The sequence below is a fragment of the Pseudorca crassidens genome, chromosome 5, assembly GCF_039906515.1.
Source record: "Pseudorca crassidens isolate mPseCra1 chromosome 5, mPseCra1.hap1, whole genome shotgun sequence".
NCBI classification, from domain to species: Eukaryota; Metazoa; Chordata; class Mammalia; order Artiodactyla; family Delphinidae; genus Pseudorca; species Pseudorca crassidens.
In genome coordinates, this window is record NC_090300.1 from 95,059,784 (window position 1) to 95,079,889 (window position 20,106).

General features: G+C 38.5%; 1 protein-coding gene across 26 annotated transcripts in view; it reads right to left on the reverse strand.

Annotated features, from left to right (window-relative positions):
* The window catches only part of BBX (BBX high mobility group box domain containing), a 279,480-nt gene that overhangs the window by 41,638 nt on the left and 217,736 nt on the right, over nt 1-20,106 (reverse strand). For all 26 annotated transcript variants that reach the window (XM_067738986.1, XM_067738990.1, XM_067738974.1 and 23 more), the window contains 2 exons: nt 17,203-17,277; nt 7,727-7,807 (listed from right to left, as the gene is read on the reverse strand). In XM_067738986.1, the coding sequence (XP_067595087.1) occupies nt 7,727-7,807; nt 17,203-17,277 (156 nt within the window). The remainder of the gene's footprint in view (nt 1-7,726; nt 7,808-17,202; nt 17,278-20,106) is intronic.

Consider the following 20,106-nt stretch of genomic DNA (forward strand, 5'->3'; position numbering starts at 1 on the left):
AGTTCCAAATGTACCATATTATTTCACTCTTAATTATATTTTGTCTTTCATTGTCTGTTATAAAGGAGCCAGCTAGATTAAAAACAAGGCAGTATGGAAACAGACCCACTGACACTAATCAAGAAGTTTCCATTTCTAAATTTCTGCTTTTTAGACAAAACAAATGTTTTGCAGCCAAGGTATATTTACAATCATTTTGTACTGGCTTATTATCTGCCGTAACAGTGTAGACATAACCCTAGGATGGCATTTCGCGGTGTTTTTCCAAGATGTGCATGTCTCCCATAATTAAATAGAACCAGAATGTTTTTGCCATAAAAATATACTGGTTAATGGTTTCAGAGAATAAAGAATAGCATCTCTGCTAGGATAATTCAATTTTCTTTATTATAAAAGATAACTGGTCACAGAACAGTGGTCTAAGTGTCTCTCAGTACTAAAATCTGTGCATATTAAGTAGCCTACTGTTTGGTTTGCTGAAACAATTAGGCCAGGTGAAATGGTGGTTTAAATGTTTATTCACTATTTCTTCAGAAACTATACCATTTCTGAAGACACTAGATGGGGTGGGGATAGCCTTTGCTCCAAAAGGCCATTTACTGAAGTCTCCCCGAAAGGTGTTGAAGGAAGTCATTAGGTGCATTCCTATATTTCAGTTCCTACAAAAGGAAGTTGGTGCAATTGGAAATAAAATGAAAAGTTTTAGAATAGGAGTTTTCTGAAAATGACTTGCAACTCAGCACAAAAAGGAAAGAAACATACCACTTTCAAACAAAAGGCCCCCTCTAATATATCGTTAAGTGTTAGAATTCAATTTTACGATAAGAGTGCAGGTGAAGCTGAGAATTTGGGAACTACATGTCGAGGTTCTAGGCTTCAGGGGGTTACAGTAGGGTGAAAGGATAATGCACATCAATGATATGAGGACACAACAGAACACCTGAATGGAGTCATACCTCAATCAAATACCACCTATAATTGGTAGTGGGGGGGTGGGATTTCCTACTTTTTTCAATATAGTATAGAATTTCTGTAATTTTAACATAACTCATCTTTTCTTAAAGTGAGCCATAATTTTCCATAAGATTTAATTTTTATAGGTACTAGAATAAATTCATCTTTACCTACCCATTTGACTATAATTATAAGGGTTTTTTTGCAAATTAGAACGCAAGGAAAAACTAGGGTGTTGAGGTCTCTGAAAATGTCTTCATCCCTTTTTTAATAAATAGGGTTAATGACAACTTTTCCAATTCCCTTGGACCCACCATATCTACAATCTTGCATTTTATACATATGAAGAGTATGTCTAGAGAGATCCAGCATTCTCTTTCTTCAACTTCACCGTAACAGATTATCAGTTTTACGAATTGAGATAAAGAAGAAAAGTACAACATAGACAAATCCAGCAATCCTGGGGTGACCGTGTTTTACCTTTCTTTCTTCTGTGCTCAGAGGAACATGGGTTTCTGCTTTCCAAACTCAACTGTTTACCTAGCTGGCAATCCCCTCGTGTTGACTCTTCCAGTACTGGATTTCTTCAGTTATCCCTTCCCCTTCAGCATCTTTCATCTCTGCTTTTCTACTTGTGGGGCCCCCTCTCGGTTCACAAACATCCAGGTTTCCTGAGGTTGGGCTCCAAGATCAGGGTAAACTGAAAGCCGTTCTTTCCCCACCCTCAGGTTCAGAGCTGGAGTTGTCTCGGACTCCCCTTTGCTTTACCTCTCACATTGACTCGATCACCAAATCCACCTGAATCCCCTGCAGTCTCCCATGCCCACTGCCAGCTCCCCCGATGCTGGTTCTCGTCTTCCCACACCCAGACGTCCACAGAGGCTTTCCGCTCTGTTCTACACAGCTGCCAAGTGAGGCTCTCCAAGCGCTGCTCTCACCACTGCACACCCCTGCTCCAAATTTTCAACCGCCCTTCGTTATTTTCAAGTACAAATTTCTCTGCTTTACACTAAACACCCTCCCAATTCTGACTTGCAGCTACACTCTACCTTCACCTTCCATATACCTCCTAGCACAGCCCTCCCCTCTGCCCAGCTGATTTACTTGTCATCTACCTATTTCATGTTTGCCTGCCTTTATCTCTTTGCTCTATCTCCCCCATCTCTCCATTTAATTATGCATAAATCACAGTCTCTACTGTGTTTGGATGGTTAGGTATAAAGGGGTGGGGACAAGTGTAAATGGATGTTGGCAATGACTGCTGGACTCAGAGTCGGGGCTCAGTAGGGAAAGGAGAGGACGGTGACATTTGTACAGCAAACACCTCTAAGGGGGCAGCCATTTATCAGCTCTGACCAATTGTTCTCATGCAGAAAGGCTGGTCCAGCGTCTCCAGATCCTCTACATTCTCAAGAGAGGTCAGAGTACGCATTTATTTGAAATCTATAATTTTAAAATATTAGCCACTAATTCAAATGTAAGATATAATGCAGGTCAACAAATTGTGGGCCAAAGAAAGCATCTCTTAACAAAATTGGATGTGGCCCAAAGGATGCTAGTTTCAACCTCTGTTCCTCAACAACTCCTTCATCAAGAACCATCTTTCTTCACGTTCTCTCCCCTGTGCTGGGTCCCCAGAGCACTCCAGTTGATATTAATTTCTCCGTTTCCTGGTTTTACACGTTCACTTTGGTATCACTCAAGTTGAACTTCCTCCTTTCATTGCATGCTTTCCTGTGAAACCACTTGCACCATTAATTTATTTCTTATCCCTTAACTTTTTATATTTTACCTCTTTGCAACTGGAGAATAAGTTCCTGGAGAACAGGAGGCATACACTGTAATTTCCTACAGTCCTCACCGTATCTTCCAAAGTATATTCACAAACAGGCACTCACTTATTTAAGGGTGTAGGATGTATCTTGGCAGTTTCAAAAGTAGAATCACTTTTAAAAAAGGAAATATCAGCTCCATTTCTCTGACAGCAGTCTTGAACAATCTGTCATTTTGTTCAGCCATACACATGTGTGTAGGAGTAGGCTATCTTCCACAGAGACTTCTATAACATGCAAACTCCTATAACAAGTAACTTGCACAGTCTTTTCTATTCATCTAAAACAAGGTGACAGAATAGCACAGTGCTGAAGAGCCCAGGCTGTGGAGAGACTGACTGGGTTTCTACGGAGGCTCTAATATTTCCTGTTCACATGACCTCAGGCAAGTCAAAAAACCTCTCTGTCCTTTTGTTTCTTACTGTGGAAAAGAGGAATGATAATAGTACTTACCTCAAAGGACAGATGTGAGAATTCAATGAGTACATATAAAGTACCTAGAAAAGTGCCTAGCACACAGTAGATAATAAATGTCGGTCATTATTATCTTACGTTAGGTAATAAAACTTACTTGCAGATAAAAAAATTAGAAGTAAAACAAATAGTAATATTTTTAGGCTTATGCTCCAGCCTTTCATGGCACACCAAACACCAAAACTGGATCTCGAGGTAAGGTCTTCCTATACCACTGATCTCAGAAGAAGGCAGGTAGCTTGAACAACCTCGCTGTTAATAGCACGGAGTAGGCCCTCAGAAACTACTGTTTGTTAGAATAAATGAATAAACTGCTCCACTTGCTGTACTAGGCAATATTAGTAACAGGTATCTTTAAGTGTAGAATTTTCTTTACTAAAATGTACAGATAAAGATGTTTCTGTGTGCTCTCCAACTATAGCAATTATAATACACAATGATCTCCAGGAGGATGCTTTGCTATTCTTTATGTGACCTGACCTAATTAATTTCAAAAGGAAAGGAAACACAATACATTATAGTACCTGTGCCAATTAACTGATTAACTGAACAGTATGAATCTCATGGAGGTTCAAACATAAAGGACTGTATTTTTTACAATTCCCTGACCTCAGCAGCACAATGCCAAATCTCCCTTCCTAGCTGGAGTAGATTCCTGAAAAATACCTGGAATGGATTCCAGAATTTTCAGGTCACTTTCAGCTATTAAAAACCCACCCAATTTAAAATGCCAATCAAACGCCTGAAGCAGACCCTTCCACCAGAGCATCTCCTGGCTTGGGGTGCTGGGAAATGGGGAGCGCTCCTTGCAATGCCCAAACTGAGAGTGCAGGCCAATCTAAGTCTCCTTCTATCTGCCGCCAGCCTCCTCCAATTTTCTTTTTGCCTGCTGAAGTGGGTGTAGGGCACAGCAATAAATATATGCCTACAATATTTCTTGCTTCTCTCCAAGAGAAGAGTTTTCTTGCAAGCAACAAACCCTGTCTTTGGGAAGGCTCCTCATTCACTCCTTCTCCTATGTCCACCCACCAGAATGGAGCTGGGAAGGGTGAATGGTTAGTTCTGGGGCTGGTTCCTGGACCTTCCTTCACAAGACATATAGCCTCTGGTTGAGAGGACAGAGGAAGGAATGGTGCAGGTAAAACCAACTGTGCATGGTTATGTCTTTGTCTGTTCCTGCTAACTCCCATAAGACTAAATGACCTTGACAGAGATACCAAGGACAGAGACAACTTACAAAATATTTAACAGGCAGGGGTGCTAAGCAATCAGAAGGGATGTGGTCTCAGGGGTAGAACAGGGTGCTGCAGGCCCCTTGCTGTGCTGTCCAGTCGCTAGAAGGATAGGGGAGACCTGGGATGCTGGCAGTTACTGCAAAGGTACTCAAGGGGTAGGGTCCCAGTCTTTTTACCAACAATAGGAAGTATTCTGTATTTTAGTACTGGGACAGCTGTCCTGGTGCAAACAAGCTGAACATCACTCCTGTTTGTGGGAGTTCCTCAGAGTGTCCTCAAGTGAGAGATGGGATGGTCCCAGGCCTGCCCTCTCCCCACGACCATTCCGTGGCCTCTTGCCTGATCAAGCTGAACTACTTTCTACTTGTTCACTTGGCCCCTGGAAAACTCATGCATCTTTGCAATGCCAAGACAGTGCGTCAGGCTATGCTAAGTCTCTCCCTGCTGCTGACTTCCTCCAGTTCTCTTTTGGCCTGGTCAGAGAGGTGAAGGGCACCGCAGTAAATCAACGTCTAAAACATTGCTTGCTTCTCGCCAAAACATGAGAAGACACTTCTGGTAGTACGACCCCTACTCTTTAACAGGGGTTCTCTCAGAGCTGTCTTCACTCTGCTTGACAGAGGCCAGGCGTGAAGAAGGGAAAGCACTGCCTGCTTTCCTCCACAGGACAAGGAGAAAAGCCACAATATTCCAGATGACTGTCAATCCCATGATAGCCCCACCCATGGGGTTAGGGTGGGGAAACCCTTGGAGTGGTAAAGGGATGACAGCTGGATAAGGCTGTCTCTTTATAAATCCCAAGAGAAGAATCTAGCCCAAACTGAAGGTAGCTTGTTGATGGCTTTCCCTTTAGAATGTGTAAATTTAAAGCTGTCCCTTAGGATATCAGACAATGGCATCAATTCTGGGCCACAGGAAAAATCCTCCTCAATATCCTATCATACTTATTTAAAGAGGTACCCCAAATAATTAAATATTATACTCTGTTCAAGAAAAAATGAACATCAAATACACAACGAATAAAAAATAACTGAGGAAGCATATTTCTACTGGTGATTATTTAGAGATGCTGATTAATCCATTGTGCACATATTTATGTTTAATTATAAACTGGGAAGGCTTTAGGATGTTATTCTAAAACACACTCTATTAGCATTATGGCATCATATTCATGTGGTGCAAATAATAATGTGAGGAGATTTTCTTGGTAAATTATTTTTTACCAACCCTGTTCCAGCAAAAGCATATTATTTTTACTTGGATGTTATAAGAAACTAAGTCTGAGTATAAGCTGATTTGCTATAATTGGAATAGGCTTATTGCAGTCATTTTACCCCTTTAAATTATGATACCAACATTGAAACATCTGTTAAACCATAGCATCTGTTTTATATTTGGGATGCATCCTTACAAATTTGAAGAGTGTTCTTTTTAATGAGCTCTGATTTAATGGGGAATCCATTTTTTTGTGACTGTTATGCCAAAGAAAGAAAACGAGAAGACAGATTCACTGCTCTAGCACCCCGCCCACGGCAAAGCACCTCTAAGGTCCATACATTTCTAATACAAAACTATTTAATAAACAAATATTCACACTGAAAGCTAGTGTGTTTTATAAATCAGTGTTGTTTAATATTTAAAAGACCATATGGATATGTCTGTATATATGTACATACCCCACCCCCCTGGAAAGGCAGAAAGGGCCATATTCATCTTATTTAAGAAAAATAATCACTTCTTTCAAATAAATTATCTTGACAATCTGTATAGTCTTAAAGATACTGGACAAATTTATGGCCTCATAGTCTCCCTGTTTACTAAGACACGTTTACAACTCTAAAGGCAGACTCATTGCCAGATCTTTATTATTTTAGTTCTATCAGAAACAGTACTTTGCCACTGACTTACCCAATTCTTTTAAAAACTATTCCCTGGGGCATTCCTAATTTTTCTAGTCATTAGTAGCCCTCTACTTGAGTCTGAATTTCTCTTATACAAGAAGCATGTCAGCTTCATGTTAGACAAAAATGGATTAGTTTGTCCCACTATTTACATACTTTACTGTTTCAGGCCTTTTTATTTTTATATTCCTAATTTGGATCTGGCTGGCCTTTAAAAGCTTAATTTAAAGATATTTAGGGGGAATTCTCTGACGGTCCAGTGGTTAGGACTCAGCACTTTCACTGCTGGGGCCCGGGTTCGATCCCTGGTTGAGGAACTAAGATCCCGCAAGCCACGAGGTGCGGCCAAAAAAATAAAATAAAACTTAAAAAAAAATAAAGATATTTAAAACTGCTAAATTTTTATGATACAAGCTACCATAAAATTTAGAAAATGACAGGTTGTCCCATTAAGTTCAATAAACTCAAATAATTTATAAAAGAACCATATCACAAAAAAACTCAGAAGGAACTCATTGGAAGGAAGACAGAAAAAAAGAGAGAAAAGGAAGTTTAATATAGAGATTTTGGGTCATTCATTTTGTACCTCCTAATTTGCCTCACCAAAAGAGAAAACTGCTACAACAGTGTCCAGGCGCTAAAGCCATTTCTTGCACAAGTCCCCATAGGGCAGATTGGTCCAGCTTGGCAGAGGAAGCCTTGTTGCCACCCATCCCAGCAATGACCACTCCCGGCATCTTCTCCCCCCCACCATCCCCCGCCAAGTGAGGGCTCTGTTCTTCTTAGGCTTTACAAAAGCATCTTTTCTACTTTGCCAAAGGAGTAGTAGCATTTTACACCCACATCACATCAAATGTACAACTGATAGATGCTATAAAACCAGACTTTAGAACACATCCTTTGAGTTCTTCACTGAAAACAACCCCAAGTTAAAACATCAACCACCTAGCTTAACAGTAGTGCTTTCTAGGGATTTATAGATATCACAAGAGAATCAGAGAAGAGGAAAATGACGTAGGCCATTCTTCTCGGTTTAGGATGTACTTACTTAACCAATCTGAGAGAGACAAAAACTGACCTTATTTTAAAATACTACCTGTGAAAAAGATTTTGCAATTTCCCCGGGTAACCTTTTTCAATGCTTAATGACTTTTCGTAGCAAAAGTCCACTTCCTTAAATTAAAGGTTAACCCTCTCATTGTTGAAAATTAGATACAACACACTTTATGGTCACAGGTGAGATGGTACCATTTAGGGAACACAGTTACGATTAACTTTTTTGTGACTTCGACCACTGCAGATCTTATCACAACATATTCTTAGAACTTGCCTCTGCCAGTTGAAAGAGTGCAGACTTCCCACAGCGTTTTACAGGTTCAGCACTGCCCAACTGTGAAGTGTTCGAAGAAATCTATATTGAAAACAATTCACATAAGGAATATTAATTGTGATATCAGAATTTTCACTCCCCATTCACATATATTCAGGAACTTTCCTTAGTTTAATGAGAACGTCATTGCTCCCAAGTACCAAATACGCTTGGGATTATAATTTTGAAACCAATTTTAGTAAATAGCCTCAAAAATAATAACAAAAAAACAGGAGTATGACTGATTCACCTTGTTATAAAGCAGAAACTAACACACCATTGTAAAGCAATTATACCCCAATAAAGATGTTAAAAAAAAAAAAAAAAAAACAGGAGTGGCTTGGGTGGCTGTTGGATGACAAGAGTATTATTATCTTGAGAATTCCAGGCCCTAAATTTAATAACTCTACCACCTTAAAACAAATTATGCATTTCCATTTCCATATAAATACCAACTCAGCAACTTGCCACATAGAAAAGAGATTTAATGTCATTTTATATTTACTAAAAAGCAATTAGTTAATTTTTTGTTGAAATATATTTGGAATCACTGTGAAAAGACAGCCAACAAGACAGTCAACAAATTTTGTTTTGAGAATCCAACATAAATGTGCTAGGCAATATGACAAGAGCTGGTGAAGCTAAAAGTTTTACATAAAACACTGGCACTGGCTCTGAGAGTATGCTCCAAAGTACACAAAGACTGACAGTCAAGACCACAAATCTCAAGAAGCCATACAGTTAAGAACTAAGTTGTAGCACGTCGACATACACACATGACACTGTGACCGCATCCTCTTCTGCAAATCTGGTGCAACAGCAGCCAGGCACTAATAACAATGAACAGCACTGTTCTTTCTCGTTTTTATATGAAAACTTAATTTTCAATTTCTAGCTTAACTCCATAAAGAATGGAGAAGGGCATACATTCTTAAAGATCTTTACAAAGTATTCTTCTCCTAGAGAACTTCTATCATCATTAGAGCAGCTAGCTATGGTCTAAGCTTTTAATATTCTTCGTGATTCTGAATTCTTTCTCAGTTTAAGACAGAGGTATTTCTCAGTTCAGTTTAGGAGGCAAACCTACCTTGTGTCTATACCTTACAGGTGACCCCAAGACCCCCAGGGAATTCTATGGAGCTGTCAGCCCCAGAAGAGACTGGGGACTTACTGCTAGAGAAAATTCTCCCTAGAACACCTGCTGAATAAGAGCCAAATATTTAATAAGCTACCTGGGCCACTCAGAAGGGACTAGTTTAAGAAAGTTTTAAGGAATTTTTCTTCCTGGGTACTATCATTTTTCAAAGAGTCCTTTCCTATTTATCCCAATCACTTACTTTTTCTTTAGAAGATCAGCTTAGGGGCTGAATCATTTTGAAGATTTTCCTCTAGCTGAATTTCCTCTGATATATGCCATTTCTCCTTTTTTAGACAAGGTGAATTCAATTACTAAGCTTATCACTAGACTAAGAGAAATAAACACATTTAATATAATCACTGACTCTAGTGACTTGGGGGAAAGAAGTACTGAACATCAATGCCAGTCCCATGAACCAAGGTTGTATAATAGAAAGGACATGGCTTTTGTGTCAGACAAACATGCCTTCATTACTTCTTGCTGTGTGGACTTAAGCAAGTAATTAAGACCTCATCTTCACCTTCAAAATAGAAACAATACCTGCCCCATATTAATTACTTCTGTGAAGATCAGATGTTATGTGAGTGAAGAGTTCGGCACAGTGCTCAGCCCACATTATGCTCTCAATATACATTACAATTATTAGTAATAAGGATTTATCATTGTTAACACTAATAAATAAACTCTTTTAGGACACTTCCAAACATTAGTTACAGACTAAAATTAGAACAGAATTAAAAATTGCAATGTCAGAGAAGAATTATTAAATTTAATAATCTATAAAATATTAAATTTGTCACATAATCATACGATACCCTCAAGAGAACAACAAGCTGGGTGATGCTCCCCTACACAGCCTGACACTGTTTTCTAGCTCTTCCACTGGCTCCCTCTGCTGTCGCTTTTGCTGCTGTAGGTTTATGTTCCCGACGCTGTGTGTGTGTGTGTGTGTGTGTGTGTGTGTGTGTGTGTGTGTGTGTGTGTGTGTGTGTGTGTGTGTGTGTGTGCGCGCGTGCGCGCGCATGCACTACCACGATGCCTGTCAAATGCCTGCACGGCACACCCAGAGGCTCAGCGTCGAACTTCTGACCGCTCGGATGTATTACCTGCCAGCTGAGTTAATGCACAGCTGTTCGAGTCGAGGCTTGAGAATGGTTCCTTGCCTTGCAAAAGACACCCTCACCTAATGTTTAGTAGGAACTATTTTCCTCATCACTTATGGGAGGATTTTTACCTGTTTGTAGGTACAGGGCAGTATTTTAAATGCTCAAGGTTGCTGGAAGCCTTATTTTCAAAGGATGTTGGGGGAGAGTCAACATATTTTAGCAGTCCAACGTTTCTAGAATCACCTAACAATAAAATTTTCATAGAACAACTTAGCGGTAAGATATAGTTTCTAAAAATGTCTTTTGGCTTCTTAATTGGGGGCAGGGGGTTGAATACATGTTAATGTCTGCAGCACTGGGCACAGCTGACCTTTCTTTTGAGAGTCTCCTCTGGATTTCCAATACTGCAGAGTCCTTGTTTTCCTCCTACCTCTCAGGCCACTCCTTGCTGTTCTTTGTTGGCTCTCCTTTCTATAGAGAGCACTTAAATGTTTCCCTCAGGGTTTTGTCTTAGGGCCCCCGGTCTTTTTCTTTACACATTTTCTCTCAGTAATCTCATGTAATCTCTCAGTAATCTCTGATGGCTTCTAATATAAGCATAGCTTGTGTAATGCCAATTTGTTATATCATTGTTCATTTCCCTGTTTGTTTGTTTTTTCTATTTAAGAGACATATACATCCTTTCAAGTAAGAATAATGTAGCTAATACATGTTTTTCAATGACAGGTCAGCTAGTGGTGGAAAGTGTGTGTTATGCTACCCTCCTGGGTAGGGGGCAGTAGCAGGTCATACTGTACAGTATGTTCATGGCTATGCTTTTTATTTTCCTCAAGTTGGATGGTGCTTGCTAATCTGTTAACTCCACTGTAGTATCTCCTCTGCCTATTATGGAATGTTCTGATAAACAGGGTGGGTGTTAAAAGTATGTGATGTTCAGCAAAAGCGCCAAGAAAAATTATCACCCTGGGTGTTAAAACTGTTAATTTTATAGCTGACTGAGGTAGGGGCGCACACCAAGGAAAGAGGTGGTAAAGATCAAAAGCAAATTAGCTGGAAGGCTTTTGCAATTATGAGGGGTATCATAAACACTGTAGCCTGGGAGGAAATGACTAACAATTGTTCAGTGAATAAATGAATCAGAGAACAAATGAACAATATGAGATGATTGGTCTTCCTTACCTTAAAAGGAATATTAACACTTCTAATAAACCATGTAAGACTTTCACACTAATGAGCTGCAGTGTGAGTATATGGAGTCTGTGTTGAGTGTAATATTCCGTAACATATTGGGCATTCCATCATGAAAATGAATGCTTTAAATGTGCACCTATTGCTTATATCCAATTGTGACGATACCTTGGTGAGATTACGGTTGTATTTATATTGGCAAAGTAAAAGCCTTCTAAGGAAAGTTTTAATGTTCAAATCTACCTGTCTAAATTGTCCAGATTAGCTCCCTGTCTTCAAAGTAAATATGCAATTTTTCAACGCAAAGATATACTCTAGGTGTAAGAGTCAGCCACACAGCAGAGAAGAGAATATGTGGACCAGGCAAGGCTTCCAGACTTGCTAAATAACGGAAGACAACAGCTCCCTTCTGGCATTACATTTGGTCATTAGTCTTCAGTAAACAAGATCTAAACAGTGACAGATGTGTCACTCTACCTGTAAACAACAAAAAATGCAGATAGGAAACTCACTTTGACAAACTTAATGGATCAGAGCCTGGAAGCAGAGTGATGGCTCTTCAGAAGGGCCGAGTTGAATCTAGATGAATTATGAGCATCAATACAGAATGGGAGACAGGCTGAAATGCGAGGAAAACAGGCTCTGCACTCTATATTTCTTTCTAGATCTTGTAAAGCAGATGTATCTTTCTCCCTTTAAACATAAACATTTATGAGGAACCTACAAACAAAATGTTCTTTATTCAATTTCATGGTTCCATGCAGGTTACTTCAATGGGTTTGAAAACTATCAGATTTGGTTAAGAAGGAAAGATATCCTTCTCAGCTTGTGACACGGAGACCCAAGACATAAAAGAAAAAATATTTTCAACTTAAAGAAATGCCCAGGGCTTACTGTTTTTTTAAAAACTGCATTTCTAGGATAATTGTATTACACGATAAATGACCAATAGCTAATGTCTTCCTAGAGTTATGAACACTTGTAAATGAAATTAATGCGAATGGTCTCTAAGAATTTTGCAAACCTGACCTTAAAGTGATATTACAAAGCTAAACATTTTTAAAGAGTAAATTGTTTCCTAAATTATACAAACACCTACTTTTCTCTAAGTGCACATAATAGGACTGAGAATCCCTCTGAAAAGGGATGAGGGGTATAAAGTGGTCCACTGGGTAAATTTCTATTATCTGCCCATTCCTTCCTCACTGAACCCTTTCCCTGTAAGTTCCAAGAGATACCAGAAAGTGCCTTACCAATGCTGATTTAATAACCTGTGGTAAAAATTGCAAACCACAGAGCAGTGATCTCAAATTGCGGTTCCCTAATAGGAAACTTGTTGAAAGTGCAAATTCTCAGGCCCCACTGCAGACTTAATAAGAAACTTTGGGGGTGGGGTTCAGCAATCTGTGTTTGAAGAAGCCTTTGAGGTGACTCTGGTGTATTTTAAAGTTTGAGAATCTCTGCTATAGACTAATTAGAACAAGAATTTCAAGAGTCTTTGTGTTTTCTCAAAGGTGATGGGTGTTTTATGAAATAATTATAAGAGTTTTAGGGATACAATCACAGTAATTATAGGCTATTCTATTTCTACTGCAATAGATATGCTCATAGCAGATTGTAGTAGATAATTTTATTAGTTCATCTAGTTAGCTATTGTTTAGCTTTGAATAAACTAGCCCAGTACTGGGCTGACAATATGGTCAGATCATAACATGAAAGAGACTGAAACTTCTCTTGAGTCAGCTGAGGAAAGTGACTGGAGAGCACAAATATCCTTAGAGAACCATGTACTATACTTTTCTTGTATAATCACATATAACATTTACAAATAAACAACTAAGTATGTAATAATTTAATTTGCTTAGGAATTGTAAGGGCTCTTAATTGTCAATCTATGCAAAATATAACTGGGAAAAATAATATATGGAGTTGAGAAGGGGAACTGTATTTGATTCTAGGGCAGAACATTTTATTTTGGTTTCTCCATCATGCATGTCTTCCTCTGTTAATGATGCCAGAAACAACTCATAATAAGTTTTCAAATTAATTTTTTTAAGCTTCCTCAAATCTTATAAGTGCACAGTCAAAAACCCTCAGAAGACAAGTGCCATTGAGGAGAGGAGTAACATCTGGAAATGTCTCCCTGCACAAATCCTAAGTAAGAAGAGGTTCTTCCCCAGAAAAAAACTTTCTTTTGGAGGAGTGAGTGTACTGAGCAGTAAGAACAAATTAATTTAAGAGAGGTATGGGATCTTACTCTCCAGAATCACAGGACAGTGGCTGTTACACTATCAAACTGGTTCCTCAGAGCTGCCCAGGGCTTTGAGGCACCTAATAAATCTGATGGTGATCTCACTTAAACAAGAACCACACTCTGAGTGGCAATACCTGTTAGAAATGCATCAGCTGAGGTATATCATACAAACATTTTTAATTAAATTGAAAACTCTTGGTAAATAGTGCATATGTAAATATCAGATGTGTCAAAGACGAGCCACTACGTTCTGATATTCATGCTACAGAGTGTAGAATTTAATCAAAAGGAATATATGGCAAACAACTTCTGTTTTGAAGGAGCTGTTTCTAAAAGGTTGGATGGGACTGCTCAGGTACCAACATTAAAAATAAATTTACAGTCATCATGTCAAAATTCTTTTTTACCTTTGAAAAAATTATTAGTATCAAGTAAAAGGATGTCAATGACTAGAGGAAAGCAAGGAAATATTAAACAAAACTATTGCCCACACAATGAAAAGAAAAGCCTGTTTATCATAATGAAAAATTATGATAAAATCTTAATTTATTCAGATTCATCAAGCAAATTGTTCTTTGTGAAATGATACCATTATATGACATTTTTGTTACCAGTTTTATACAATAGCCCTCAACGAGTAAAGCAAAAACTGTGGCAGAGAAGCCTAAGAGATAAACAGGCCAGAGGGTTGGATCAAGTCATGGTGGTTGACACAAGTGTCCAAAGAGGAAGCAGCATTTGTTTTTTTTTTTAATGTAAGCGCTAAAAGTAATTTTTTCTCATTTTCAAAGTAAGATGCTGGGTTTTCTCTTGCCAAAAGGATATCATTTTACATTTCATTTATGCAGCACTCTTTATGCAAATGAATCAAAGTGATTCAATACATCAATATTAAACAGAACAGTCTTGCTTGTCATTTTCTCTCAACCCTATAAAAAATTGCTTAGTTTATTATATGCATTTTTGCGGTACGCGGGCCTCTCACTGTTGTGGCCTCTCCCGTTGTGGAGCACAGGCTCCGGATGCGCAGGCTCAGCGGCCATGGCTCACGGGCCTAGCCGCTCCGTGGCATGTGGGATCTTCCCGGACCGGGGCACGAACCGGTGTCCCCTGCATCGGCAGGCAGACTCTCAACCACTGCACCACCAGGGAAGCCCCTATTATATGCATTTTTGGTTGAAATTAATAAAAAGGAAAATGGGGAAAGACCTAAAGCAGAAGGCATCTTATTTTTACAAAAGGGATATATTTTATTATTTGTCATATAGTGCTCATTAGAAATGAGCATACGGTTGAGGCCAGGGCTTCTGTGGCAAAATCAAGCATTATCAGATTTGCCTCTCATCATACCAACCAAGAAAATACTCTCTAGTGTGTACTCTCTCTCTCTGGCTGACAATCCGAAGAAATCTAAGATCCTGCATGAGCTGACCTGACCTAAGCCCAGGGTTAAACACTAATAAAAATACTGGCTGAAGCTGCATCACACCCAAAGCTAAGCACTGATGATCTAATAGGTCCTATTCACCCCTGCATTCACTGTGAGAGTTATTCATCAACTACAGCATCTAATTTCACTATTGGAAAAATTTAATAAATTGGAATGCTATGGCCTTCACGTTGACAATTTTCCTAAGCTTTTAAAATAAGCTAAAAACAAGGCAAAATGAAATAAATGAATTACTGGAAAGTGTGTATTCTATGTGAACTCTTTAATGAATGCTTGTAAAATGGATATAAATTCTGGAGCTGATCTGTGATTAGAGAAAAGGCAGCAAAAAGCAATAAGCAGCCTCCCATGTGTATTATGTTAGTAATGGCAAGAGGCATGCCTAAAGTTCTCTATATGTTATAAAATTCCATTCCAATACTTCCTGAGCTCAGTAAGTTTTCTGAACCCAATGTGTGTGTGTGTGTGTGTGTGTGTGTGTGTGTGCATATATATATGTATATATATATATATATATATATATATATATATATAAAAAGAAGGCCATACCTCTGCAAACTGAAACTATAAGACACTGATGAAAAAAATCAAAGATGACACAAACAGATGGAGAGATATACCATGTTCTTGGATTGGAAGAATCAATATTGTGAAAATGACTATACTACCCAAAGCCATCTACAGATTCAATGCAAGCCCTATCAAATTACCAATGGCATTTTTCACAGAACTAGAACAAAAAAATCTCAAAATTTGTATCGAGACACAAAAGACCCCGGATAGCCAAAGCAGTCTTGAGGGGAAAAAAGGAGCTGGAGGAATCAGACTCCCTGACTTCAGACTATACTACAAAGCTACAGTAATCAAGACAATATGGTACTGGCACAAAAAGAGAAATATAGATCAATGGAACAGGATAGAAAGCCCAGAGATACACCCACGCACTATGGTCAACTAATCTATGACAAAGGAGGCAAGGATATACAATGGAGAAAAGACAGTCTCTTCAATAAGTGGTGCTGGGAAAACTGGACAGCTACATGTAAAAGAATGAAATTAGAACACTCCCTAACACCATACACAAAAATAAACTCAAAATGGATTAGAGACCTAAATGTAAGACTGGACACTATAAAATTCTTAGAGGAAAACATAGGAAGAACACTCTTTGACATAAATCACAGCAAGATCTTTTTTGGCCCACCTCCTAGAGTAATGGAAATAAAAACAAAAATAAACAAATGGGACCTAATGAAACTGAAAAGCTTTTGCACAGCAAAGGAAACTATAAACAAGACGAAAAGACAACCCTCAGAATGGGAGAAAATATTTGCAAACGAATCAATGGACAAAGGATTAACCTCCAAAATATATAAACAGCTCATGCAGCTCAATATTAAAAAAACAAACAATGCAATCCAAAAATAGGCAGAAGACCTAAATAGACATTTCTCCAACAAAGACATACAGATGGCCAAGAAGCACATGAAAAGCTGCTCAACATCATTAATTATTAGTGAAATGCAAATCAAAACTACAATGAAGTATCACCGCACACCAGTTAGAATGGGCATCATCAGAAAATCTATAAACAACATATGCTGGAGAGGGTGTGGAGAAAAGGGAACCCTCTTGCACTGTTGGTGGGAATGTAAATTGATACAGCCACTATGGAGAACAGTATGGAGGGTCCTTAAAAAACTAAAAATAGAATTACCATATGATCCAGCAATCCCACTACTGGGCATATACCCAGAGAAAACCATAATTCAAAAAGACACATGCACCCCAATGTTCATTGCAGCACTATTTACAATAGCCAGGTCATGGAAGCAACCTAAATGCCCACTGACAGACGAATGGATAAAGAAGATGTGGTACATATATACAATGGAATATTACTCAGCCATAAAAAGGAACGAAATTGGGTCATTTGTTGAGACGTGGATGGATCTAGAGACTGTCATACAGAGTGAAGTAAGTCAGAAAGAGAAAAACAAATATTGTATATTAATGTATATATGTGGAACCTAGAAAAATGGTACAGATGAACCAGTTTGCGGGGCAGAAATTGAGACACAGATGTAGAAAACAAACGTATGGACACCAAGGGGGGAAAGCGGCGGGGCGGCGTGGGTGGTGAGGTGATGAATTGGGAGATCGGGATTGACATGTATACACTGATGTGGAAGAAACTGATGACTAATAAGAACCTGCTGTATAAAAAAATAAATAAAATAAAATTCAAAAATTCAAAAAAAAAAGGCAAAACAACAACAACAACAAAAAAGAAGGCCATACCTCTGCAAACTGAAACAAGGCTGATGCTTGACATTGTTTTGAAGGAACATCAGGGTGGGAGGTACCTGAAGATATCTGAAAGGAAACAAATAATTTTTAAAGCACAAGGACATTTTACCATAACAGACTCATAGATTCTGCCAAATATTTCCACTGTACACACAGATAAAGATTAAGACATGAGTCATCACCCTCAATCCCTTTTAGAAAAACAGTATCAATGATAAATGAAGACAAAGGCCATGTTTCTAAAAACACATGTGGAAAGAACAAAAAAGACTGAGTTTGGCTCATTTGCCTTGTCTCTTGAAAGGGTGTCAGATATGTATCAAATAGCAGTTGAGGACACCTGTAGAGATAAATTTCCTTATTTTAGTGAATTTTCTAAAATATTATTAAAAGTTGAAAGCTGCAAGTAAATCTCTCTCCTCCCTACAGCACTCCCCTCAAGCTGTTCTCTGCTTTGAGACAGCTGTGAAACAGGGTTGGAGAAGCAAACCATGTGGGTCAGAGTATCTGGGACTGAATCTTAGTTCTGCTACTCACTAGCTACATGACCTTGGGCAGCTCAGCTAATCTCTCTTGAGATTTATTTTTCCCAACTGTAAACTGATGATGATGATAATCCCCATTTTACAGGATTATGGTAAGAAGAAAATAAGCCATAGAATACACTGCCTGGCATGGCACCAAAACTCAATAAATTGTTTATTGAATATGAACAGCATTTCTTTATTTTATAACACCATGCATCCTCCCATCCAACACACACACACACACACACACACACACACACACCCCTCAGGTGTCTGACAGTGGATAGAGGATTCTGTCACACCATCCTTGCTTCAGCTAGGAGAACTTTTGTTTCTATTTGGTGATTATGGTAGCCTCATTAAAAGTCTGCTCTGAGGGCCACATGGAAATAGTTTTTAGGATGTTTTGAGAGCAAGGTCAGTTATTAATTTTGGTTTCAAAGTGAACAAAGTTTCTATACAACTACAAACTAGGGTGAAAATGAGTCACAAGTGCAGAAAGCCTGAGCATTGTAAATTCAGCCCATTTCCAGTTCCACAAAAGTCTTTTTCTTCAATTAACTGTGCTCACCGACTCCATCAAAGGGAACTTACTGAGCAATACATGCAGCTTGATCATGACTCCTCAATCCCAGCAATCACTTTTTCATATTAATTAAATTAAGTTGTTTAGAAAAACAATGGAGCCAGTTGGTGATACAATATCAAAGTCAATTTTAGGGATAAGAAAAAATTAGAAGAGAGCCTGATGGAATTATTGACTCTATTCACTGCTGAAGGCATTAGGAAAATTTTAATTCCACCGTATCTTTTGCATCAGACAAATAAGGATTTTTAGAACAAATATCAGTAAAAAGAAAAGAGATCTCCCAGATCCTATTTAACAAACTAGACATATACAAATTGTCGTAAATAGCTAAGATCTAACCAAGTACTTTGAAAATATTTCAGGGTAAAGATGTAGAACTCTTCTTGGTCAAACCATGAAACCTATCATTTCAAAAGACCTCCATGTGCAAGCTGTGACAGACTGCAGATATGAATCCACAAGGATGTTCCTGAAATCCTGGGAATTATAAACTGTAGGTCTTACTTCCGACATGACTTTTCACTCCTACAAACCCTCTATAAAAGTTAAAGAAAATAAATAGTTTGTGTAAGGGGAAATGCCTGACCTACAAGATATTTCTTTTCTTTTTTTTTTTTTTTTTTTTGCGGTACGCAGGACTCTCACTGTTGTGGCCTCTCCCGTTGCGGAGCACAGGCTCCGGATGCACAGGCTCAGCGGCCACGGCTCACGGGCCCAGCCGCTCCGCAGCATGTGGGATCTTCCCGGACTGGGGCATGAACCCATGTCCCCTGCATCGTCAGGCAGACTCTCAACCACTGCACCACCAGGGAAGCCCATACAATATATTTCTTCCAGGATTAAATTAGATAGTGAACAAAACAGAACCAGTAGTATAAACAATCTAGATTTTTGAAAAGCATTTCACAAGTCTTTAAACAAAAGGATGTTTCTCCAAATTAATATTGGGATAAAGGAGATGTTGACATGAATAGGGAGCTCCTGAAGAAATATTAGGTTAGGGTCAGGGATCTCTTTGGAATCTGGTTTGCTGTAGTAACCAAAAACATGCACGTGTGTCAACACACCCAAAATTTCATGTGAAATTTGAGAGATTTCACTACATCTTTCACCAGGGTTCACTGGTTAAGTATCTCTGCTTTCAAAGTTGAGACTAACATTATTTAATATGTCTAAAACTACTGTTTAAAAGGGAGTGCAGATTGAATCTGCTATTACATTAAATTCTTGAGGAAACAATATAAAAAACAATTGGAATTCATGGCACATCTCACAGAGAGCAGAAAGGAAAGTGATAGATAAGGAGTATTATGTGAGCAAATATATATTAAAACATTCTGGTGATATCAGCAGGACATTTAGGCACATAATAAACAATGTCATAAAAGGAATGACCTAATATGCCAGTGTGAAAAGTAATTCTGCCAATGAAATGTTGAGAACCACCAGGAAAGGACACTAGAGGAGAAAAAATTCTGAAACTAAAAATATGCTCTCCTTTGTACAAAACTGTACCACAAGGGGCAAACATTAGGAAGGATGACAGTGTGAAAGAAGGTCTAGTGAAAGACAATTGGAATGATCAAGGGAAGACCATGTGGTTTAAAGTTTAGAAAAAAGTAATCAATGATGGCTCCATATTGAGTTCTAGGGTAAATGCAGATATTTTGGGAAGCAGTCTTAACCTTTAGACTTGATGTCAAGGATAATGTGCTTTTCTACATCATCTCTGAATATGTCAGAGACATACTGAGCCAAACAGGTCTGACACAAGACATA